We start from the raw sequence: 9,908 nt of genomic DNA on the forward strand, positions 1-9,908 counted from the left end.
TCGGCCGCCCACCCGCCGTCCGCCCTTTTTTAGTTTTGGGTCGGCAGTGCGCCCAACGGACCGACCCATTTCATGACCGCGCGCGTTTTAGATCATGCCGTCGCCCTGGTTTTGGCGCTCCAGCGCGCGGGAAAGGTTCGCGCGCGCGCGGGGGAAAGCGGCCTAGCGCGCGCTGGTTTTGGCGCTCCAGCGCGCGGGAAAGGTTCGCGCGCGTCGCGGCCGGTGCTCGTTATAAAGAAGGCGCTCCCTCCACACTCTGTCCGCCGCCCACTCTCGCCGCCTCTGCGCCACCATGTCGATCCGCCGCTTGCGCGCTTCGGATTTTCGCGGAGTCCGCGAGCGCCGCTCTGGCGCCTTCTCCTCCGAGATCTGGTTTCGCGAGAAACGTCTCATCCTCGGCACCTTCGACACCGCAGAGGAGGCGGCCTACGCGCATGACGCGGCCGCGTGGCGCCTCCTGAGGCATCGTCCGAATATGAATTTTCCCAACGTGTCGAGCCAGCGGGCCCAGGATCTGGCGCCTCTCCCGCGGGTTTTCACCGACGAGGATCTTCATGTCCATCGGAGGCGGCAGCGTCGCCTCGCCATCGCGGAGAAGGATGTGGAAGCCTTGGTGGTGTGGCGCGGAGGCTTCCCGCAGGACATCATCGACGAGCGCTAGTTCTACAAGCAACGGAGGTTGGAGAGGGACGCGAGGAGGAGGGAGCGAGCCGCCTATCGGGAGGACAAGCGTTCGCGGAAGCAGGCAGCTCAATTGAAACTGAAGCTACGAGAAACATCGGGTTGGGACTTTGAAGACGAGCAGCTTGCTGACGCCTACATTCAGACGTCGGAGGAGGACATTACCGAGTCGGAGTCAGAAAGCGACGAGTAGTGGTCTTTTCTTTTATCTGTCTACGCTAGAACTATCTATGTATCCATTTTATCTGAAAAAATGGCCGGCGGCGTCGGCGACGTAGCAGGCGGGCGAGGATGTGAATCCAATGTGCCACCGACCAGCGGGCCCGGCGAGGAAAGAGGGCGAGCGCGCGCGCGTCTGTCTTGTGTCCGCGCCGACGCAAATCAGGCTCAAAAATGGGCCGGGAATGGGTCGGCAGGCGGACAAAAGCGGACACGCGTCCGTTTGGGTCGGCGCGTTGGGCCGGCTTTTTTGTCCTCGCCGACCCAAACGGACGGCCGCGGATGAAATGGGTCGCCCCATTGGAGTTGCTCTAAACCTCTTCCTTCGTTCGTTCTCGCATATATATATTGACGCTTAGGTTCGTCCCTGGACCATTCAAGTTTAATGGGCAAGACAGGAGTGAATCTCAGCCGTCCATTGCTCCTATGGGAACTCATCGGGCCGTCAGATCTGTAACCTTGACAAGTCCTTGGAGGCAGCATTCGCCGCCGCTGCTGCCTGACCGCTGGCAGCCAGCGGTGCCTCGGGAGCCGCTGTGACAACGCGGGCAAAGAAGGCTGGCGCAGGCGTCCTCAACGAGACAGCGAACGCGAGCGACCACGATTCCATGTCCAGCTTTCTTTCGAGCGGGACGCCGCGGAGCCTGGCGACCTGATCCGTCCTGGCGCCGAGAAGCTTGTCCTGCCGGGCCGGCGGGATCCGCGCCATGAACGCGAGGTCGCCTCGGCTGAAGCCGTGGAGGATGACGGTGAGGTCGTCGAGCTTGGCGGAGATCGCGGCCTGGAGGTTGCGCAGGCGCGTCAAGCGCTGCTCGAGTTCTCGGGTATAGGGTGTGGCCCGGCGGTCAATTGCGTGGTTAGAGCATCTCCAGCCATGTCTCAACAGGTCCTCCCCAGGCGATTTTTCCGCGCCGGCGCCTAAAAATCGGCTCAGTCGCGTCCCAGGAGCCCGTTTTTCGCCGGTTTGGGCCGAAACTAGCGCCGGTGGAACCAAGCCGAACCCGGCGTGCTGGGGCACCCGGGGGTGCCGGGGCGAGCAATTTTGGCGCGAAAGAGCCACGGGCCCGCCGAGTCAGCGACGCGCGCCTCGTCTTCCCTCAGAACGCCTCGGTTTCCCGCGGGGAATCAATGGCAAGGCTGTCGCCGGTCAGCCTTGCCATTGATTTCTCACGGGCGGCGCGGTGACGCCTCCCCTCCCGCCACGCGTACACACGACGCGGGGCTATAAAACCGGCGTCTCCCCTCGCCTCTGTTGGGGAACGTAGTATTTCAAAAAATTTCCTACGATCACGCAAGATCTATCTAGGAGAAGCATATCAACGAGCGGGGAGAGTGTGTCCACGTACCCTCGTAGACCGAAAGCGGAAGCGTTTAGTAACGCGGTTGATTTAGTCGAACGTCTTCGTGATCCAACCGATCCAAGTACCGAATGCACACGTTCAGCTCAGTGATGCCCCTCGAACTCTTGATCCAGCTGAGGCCGAGGGAGAATTTCGTCAGCACGACGGCGTGGTGACGGTGATGATGAAGTTACCGGCGCAGGGCTTCGCCTAAGCACTACGGCGATATGACCAAGGTGTAAAACTGTGGAGGGGGGCACCGCACACGGCTAAGAGATTGTCTGTTGTGTCTTTGGGTGCCCCCTCCCCACGTATATAAAAGAGGGAGGGAGGAGGAAGCTGGACAGGAGGAGGCGCGCCCAAGGGGGGGGGAGTCCTACTCCAAGTAGGATTCGCCCCCTTTCCTATTTCCACAAGGAGAAGGGGGGAAGGAGAGGGAGGAGAGAAGGAAAGGGGGGGCCGGCCCCCCTAGCCCTAGTCCAATTCGGTTTGGGCTAGGTGGGGGGGCACCACACCTTGGCCTGCCTCCTCTCTTCCACCACTAGGCCCATGAGGCTCAATAACTTCCGCGGGGGGGGGGGGGGGAGGGGGGTTCCGGTAACCCCCTGTACTCCGAAACTTATCCGAAACGACCCGAACCATTCCGGTGTCCGAATGTAGCCTTCCAATATATGAATCTTTATGTCTCGACCATTTCGAGACTCCTCGTCATGTCCGTGATCTCATCCAGGACTCCGAACAACCTTCTGTACATCAAATCACATAAACTCATAATACGAATCGCCATCGAATGTTAAGCGTGCGGACCCTACGGGTTCGAGAACTATCTAGACATGACCGAGACACATCTCCGGTCAATAACCAATAGCGGAACCTGGATGCTCATATTGGCTCCTACATATCCTATGAAGATCTTTATCGGTCAAACCGCACAACAACATACGTTGTTCCCTTTGTCATCGGTATGTTACTTGCCCGAGATTCGATCGTCAGTATCATCATACATAGTTCAATCATTACCGGCAAGTCTCTTTAGTCGTTCCGTAATGCATCATCCCGCAACTAACTCCTTAGTCACATTGCTTGCAAGGCTTATAGTGATGTGCATTACCGAGAGGGCCCAGAGATACCTCTTCGACAATCGGAGTGACAAATCCTAATCTCGATCTATGCCAACTCAACAAACACCATCGGAGACACCTGTAGAGCATCTTTATAATCACCCAGTTATGTTGTGACGTTTGATAACACACTAAGTGTTCCTCCAGTATTCGGGAGTTGCATAATCTCATAGTCATAGGAACATGTATAAGTCATGAAGAAAGCAATAGCAATAAACTAAATGATCATAGTGCTAAGCTAACGGATGGGTCTTGTCCATCACATAATTCTCTAATGATGTGATCCCGTTCATCAAATGACAACACATGTCTATAGTTAGGAAACTTAACCATCTTTGATTAACGAGCTAGTCAAGTAGAGGCATACTAGGGACACTCTGTTTTGTCTATGTATTCAGACATGTACTAAGTTTCCAGTTAATACAATTCTAGCATGAATAATAAATATTTATCATGATATAAGGAAATATAAATAACAACTTTATTATTGCCTCTAGGGCATATTTTCTTCAGTCTCCCACGTGCACTAGAGTCAATAATCTAGTTCACATCGCCATGTGATTTAACATCAATAGTTCACATCATCATGTGATTTACACCCTATAGTTCACATCGCCATGTGACTAATACCGAAAGGCTTTTACTAGAGTCAATAATCTAGTTCACATCGCTATGTGATTAACACCCAAAGAGTACTAAGGTGTGATCATGTTTTGCTTGTGAGAGAAGCTTAGTCAATGGGCCTGTCACATTCAGAGCCGTATGTATTTTGGAAATTTCTATGTCTACAGTGCTCTGCATGGAGCTACTCTAGCTAATTGCTCCCACTTTTAATATGTATCCAGACTGAGACTCAGAGTCATCCAGATCAGTGTTAAAGCTTGCATCATCGTAACTCTTTACGACGAACTCTCTATCACCTCCATAACCGAGAAATATCTCCTTAGTCTTCTAAGAATACTTTTGACCGCTGTCCAGGGATCCACTCCTGGATCAATATTGTACCCCCTTGCCAAACTTATGGCAAGGTACACAGTAGGTATGGTACACAACATAGCATACTTTATAGAACCTATGACTGAGGCATAGGGAATGACTTTTCATTCTCTTTCTATTTTTTGCCGTGGTCGGGTTTTGAGTCGTTACTCAACTTCACACCTTGCAATACAGGCAAGAACTCTTTCTTTGACTGTTCCATTCTGAACTACTTCAAAATCTTGTCAAGGTATGTACTCGTTGAAAAAACTTATCAAGCGTCTTGATCTATCTCTATAGATCTTGAAGCTCAATATGTAACCAGCTTCACCGAGGTCTTTCTTTGAAAAACTCCTTCCAAACACTCCTTTATGCTTTCCAGAAAATTCTACATCATTTCCGATCAACAATATTGTGACGCCCGGATAATTAGGCGACAGTAAAACTCTGCTAATGATGCCACGTCACCTCCCTTACTATTGCTAATCTTTCGTTAGTTCAAAACCGATTCAAAAATCGATTCAAAATATGGCAAACAACAAAAGTTTTCAAACATTAAAATAAAAATGTTCGGAGTGTGCAGTTAAATGCCTAGGTAATTATTGTGGAGAAAACTCATTTTTAGGAATTGCCTAAATATTTTAAAGTGATTTAAAACAGAAAAGAAAATAAATAAACGAAAAGAAATAAAAACAGAAAACAAACAAATACAAAAAAAAACAAAGAAGATCCCCCCTCCCCTGGGCCGTTCGGCCCAACCGTGCCACCAGGCCGGCCCACCCCACTCCTCTCCATAACCCACCCCATGAGGAAACCCTAGCCCGACCGACTCCCCACTTCACCCACGATCCCCTCGCTCCCCCTCCCGATCCGATCTGGATCGGGGGCAACGGCCCGATGCCGCTGCCGATCCACGCGGCCACTACGCCGGAGCCCCCCTTGCCGCAACGCCCTCTCGCCTCTGCGCCAATCCCGGTGAATGCCGCCCCGTCGCCGTCGCTGGATCGCCTCCTCGTCCTCCTCCCCACCGACTTCGCCGGCGTCGCCACGCCCCGCCCCGCGTCGGACGCCGCCGTCCTCTCCGTCGCCGGTGCCGCCTCGCCGGACCTCCCCGACTCCTCGAGCTCGATTTGCTCAACTACAGGGCTCGGTGAGCCCCGTCCTCCCCTCCTGCTCTTTCCCCGTTCGGTCACCGCAGCCACTACCGTCGCCCGCGCGCCCGACGCCGTGCTCCCCGCGCCCGTCCTCCCGACCGCGCGCCCACGCGCCGGCCTTGCTGGCCTCGCCTACTGTCACCACCCACACCACTCGCCCACTGTCGCCGCCCGCGTTCTGCCTCGGCTCCTCGTCGCCCGCTAGCGTCCGGCTGCGCTTGCCCCCTGCTCGCCATACCCTTGCCCCTCGAGCGCCCGTTGACGCTGGCGCATGCCCGTCGCTCGCCCCACCTTCCCCTGCACGCGCCCGCCTCGCCGCATAGCCGTGTCGCGGCCTGGCCGAGTGCCAGCGCCCCGCGCGTGACCGCGTCCCTGCTCCCTTTGTCCCGCTCTGCCACGGCCTCCCGCTGCCGCACGCTGCCTGGTTACCGCTGCTGCGCCGCTCCCCATGCCAGGCCCGCGCCTTCCCTGCCCGACGCCGTGGCCATCGGCCTCTCCCTGCTCCGGCGATGCGTCGGATCTGCCCGCCCCTGGGCGTGCGCCCATTCGGGCTGGCGCCCGTCACCTGCACGCCCGACCCGCTAGGCCTATGGGCCTTTGACATGTGGGGCCCCGCCCTGAAACATTTTAATAAAAAAAGGGGAACTAAAATAAATAATTAAATATATATATATAATTAAATATTAATTAATCAATTAATTAACTAAGTAATTAACTTAATAAGTTCTGTTAAAATTAACTAATTAAAATTAATTAACCTAATAACTAATTAACCTAATTAACTACTGTTAATTAATTAGACATTCAATGACATGCGGGACCCACACGTCAGTTTGACCCAGTCAACGTCCTGTTGACTGTTGACGTCATCATACACTATTCTGGACAATGTTGAATTAAAATAATTAAATAAATTCTAAAAATGATTAAATCTTTTAAAATTAATATTAAATAAACCATAGCTTGGATGGAAAAACTTTATACTGTTACATTACTTATGATATTGTTCGGAGATGGGGGCTGAAGGGGCAGGTGGCTCCATCCCGGTAGAGGTGGGCCTGGGTTCCCGACGGCCCCCGACTGTTACTTTGAGGCGGAGCGACAGGGCAGGTTGAGACCACCTAGGAGAGAGGTGGGCCTGGCCCTGGTCCGCGTCCGTGGTTACTTCAAAATAACACGCTTAAGGAGTTCTTGGTATTTGATCTGAGTCTGGCCATTTGGTCTATACGCACTAATCAACTACGCGGGAAAGATATGGGCACTCGACGTCGTGGTATCAGCCAAAGCCTTCGTGACGTCAGCGACTGAGCAGCGCGCGCCGGATTGGTTCGCTTAACGCAACTTCCTTTGAAATGGAGGTTGCTAGGTCTGCTTCCGGCCGCCCTCGCAACGTGCAGGTGTGCAATGGGCGATGAGCCCAGACCCCTACGCCATAGGATTTAGACCGGCGTGCTGACATCTCTATTGTGCCTAGGTAGGGCTGCGACGTGTTGATCTTCCGAGGCCGGGCATGACCCAGGAAAGTGTGCCCGACCAAATGGGATCGAGCGTGTTGGGTTATATGGTGCACCCCTGCAGGGAAGTTTATCTATTCGAATAGCCGTGTCCCTCGGTAAAATGACGACCCGGAGTTGTACCTTGACCTTATGACAACTAGAACTAGATACTTAATAAAACACATCCTTCCAAGTGCCAGATATAACCCGGTGATCGCTCTCTAACAGGGCGACAAGGAGGGGATCGCCGGGTAGGATTATTCTATGCGATGATACTTGGTGAACTTACCATCTACTCTCTTCTACATGCTGCAAGATGGAGGCTGCCAGAAGCGTAGTGTTCGACAGGACTAGCTATCCCCCTCTTATTTTGGCATTCTGCAGTTCAGTCCACCGATATTGCCTCTTTACACATATACCCATGCATATGTAGTGTAGATCCTTGCTTGCGAGTACTTTGGATGAGTACTCATGGTTGCTTTCTCCCCTTTTTCCCCCTTTCCTTTCTTCCTGGTTGTCGCAACCAGATGCTGGAGCCCAGGAGCCAGACGCCACCGTCGACGACGACTCTTACTACACCGGAGGTGCCTACTACTACGTGCAGGCTGCCGACTACGACCAGGAGTAGTTTAGGAGGATCCCAGGCAGGAGGCCTGCGTCTCTTTCGATCTGTATCCCAGTTTGTGCTAGCCTTCTTAAGGCAAACTTGTTTAACTTATGTCTGTACTCAGATATTGTTGCTTCCGCTGACTCGTCTATGATCGAGCACTTGTATTCGAGCCCTCGAGGCCCCTGGCTTGTATTATGATGCTTGTATGACTTATTTTATTTTTAGAGTTGTGTTGTGATATTTTCCTGTGAGTCCCTAATCTTGATTGTACACGTTTGCGTGTATGATTAGTGTATGATTGAATCGGGGGCGTCACAAGTTGGTATCAGAGCCGACAGCCTGTAGGAATCCCCCTTCTACACTCCTTGGCCGAAGTCGAGTCTAGACATTACAAAACTTTTACTAACATGGCTGTGTGTCTTACGGGCACACGTCGCCATTGGGTGGTACTAGGATCTTTTATTCCTCGACCTATACTCTGGGACTCTGATCTCTCTTCTATTCGGGTTAAATGAATTTTGCTAACTCTAACATTAGGCTCTCGTGATCACTTCCTCCCGGAGAGCCCCTTCAGTCCAGATGATTGCCGGCTGCACCAGATGATTTCAAAGATACCCTCCGATATTCTCTCGAGACCTTGTGCCCGTTGCTTTTGCAATTCCCTACCACCGAAATATCCCTATGGATAAATGCTTACACCTGTCGTTCTTCCTTTTATTCCCAGTCAATCTTGTTATTACAAGATACCCCAGGAATACTTTGTGCTACTGCCTCGTAGTTCCTTGCCGCAGAAATACCCATATGGATAATTCCTCGCACTTATCGAGCATCTGCTCATTCCCAGTTGTTCATGTATTTGATCTTCCAAAAACCCTCAACAGCCTATTGTTCTTGAAATCCTTGCTTGCTTGCATTATGGACAATCCCATAAGTCTAGTAATCTCATTGGCACCCTTTGTCACTATTATTTTGAGTACATTAATTCGATATGTTTGCGAATGCTCGCAATCATCAAGGAATCAGAATTCTTCCCTTCGGCTCAGACGTCACTCCGGACATGAGCTGGATCTCGACCAATCAAACTACTGCCGATTGTATCCCTAAGTCTACTCAACTTATCCATCCTTAATCAGAACATTCCTTCTGATCCCTTGTCTTGGAATTCATAATTCCTTTGCAATTGAGCTTTGAAGTAGTCAGTTGTTTCTATCATCTGATATCCTTGCTTGCTTTCTTCTTCTTGTTGAGTACCGATGCTCACATCAGATCCCTTATGGACCACCAGATCATTTGTTGAATTTTATCTGACAGCGTCCTTCATATTCAATAATCTTCTGAGCCGTCCTCAGATACATAATGCCTTGGGTAAATTGTATCCTCTGCTTTCTCAACCATGTGTTGCTTTCGAGCTTGTTTGAATTACTCCTGGAGTTGTGGTAATATGTTTCTAAGATGCCCCGATGGGTTGAACATATACCTTCCTTAATTTGTGTGAACCCAAAAGTCTGCATGGGTCATAACCTTCTGGTATTCCGCCAGTTAAACTTTCAAACTCTAAATATTCTTAACCGAGAGTAGTAAATGAGAAGTTGTGTATTGGAGAAGTGGGAGTCGACCTTGAACCTTGCGTTCATGCCCATGGACACGATGCTGATCTTATCATGGATGCTTCTCTTAAACCCTCTTTGGTGTAAGTTCATCTTATATATGGGAATTGGTCTTTTGCAACCATGGTTCCGACCATATTTTCTTCTTGATTCCATTTCTCGGACATGTTAGAGTACTTGCCTTCTGCAGATCAATACGCCTGCCCAACCTCTATTTTGATCTGCCTTCTTGTATTACCCCAATGGTATCTCGAGGATATATCTTATGAATTTCTGATGAAGTAGTACCTTCCCTATCAGAGTGACTCCACGGGTTCTGGGTTGCCGTCAACCGAGAACATCCATAAGTGAATCGATTCCGCGCTCCGATACGATAACTCTAAGTAATTTTCGTTGCTTATGAGTTTAATAATCCTTCAAGCCATTCCTAGCCTGATCGGCTATATCATTAACGTGCAACATTTTTTTTACTGTACTACCTGGTCCTTCTTCCCGGAGCACAACTTTCGACGATGAGCTAATCTTACGTTGATCTTCCTCGTCATGTCATTTCTCCTTGAACAACAAACTTGATTTCGAGTTTGTGTCATACACATGGTTTCAATAACCTTTTGCTTCATCATTCCTTTGACTTGATGTCATCGCCAATCGATTACATCTTCATGAATTCTCTCGACAAATGTGTCGTGATCATCATCAGCATTC

At 50.9% G+C, this 9,908-nt stretch overlaps 1 protein-coding gene across 1 annotated transcript; it reads left to right on the forward strand.

Moving 5' to 3' along the window:
• The first annotated feature begins 292 nt into the window (after positions 1 to 292).
• LOC109754162 (ethylene-responsive transcription factor ERF098-like) lies at positions 293 to 661 on the forward strand. The gene has a single exon (XM_020313085.1). The coding sequence runs from the start codon at positions 293 to 295 to the stop codon at positions 659 to 661; it is 369 nt and encodes a 122-aa protein (XP_020168674.1).
• The last annotated feature ends 9,247 nt before the right edge of the window (positions 662 to 9,908 follow it).

The sequence above is a fragment of the Aegilops tauschii genome, chromosome 7 (assembly GCF_002575655.3).
Source record: "Aegilops tauschii subsp. strangulata cultivar AL8/78 chromosome 7, Aet v6.0, whole genome shotgun sequence".
Taxonomy (NCBI): Eukaryota; Viridiplantae; Streptophyta; class Magnoliopsida; order Poales; family Poaceae; genus Aegilops; species Aegilops tauschii.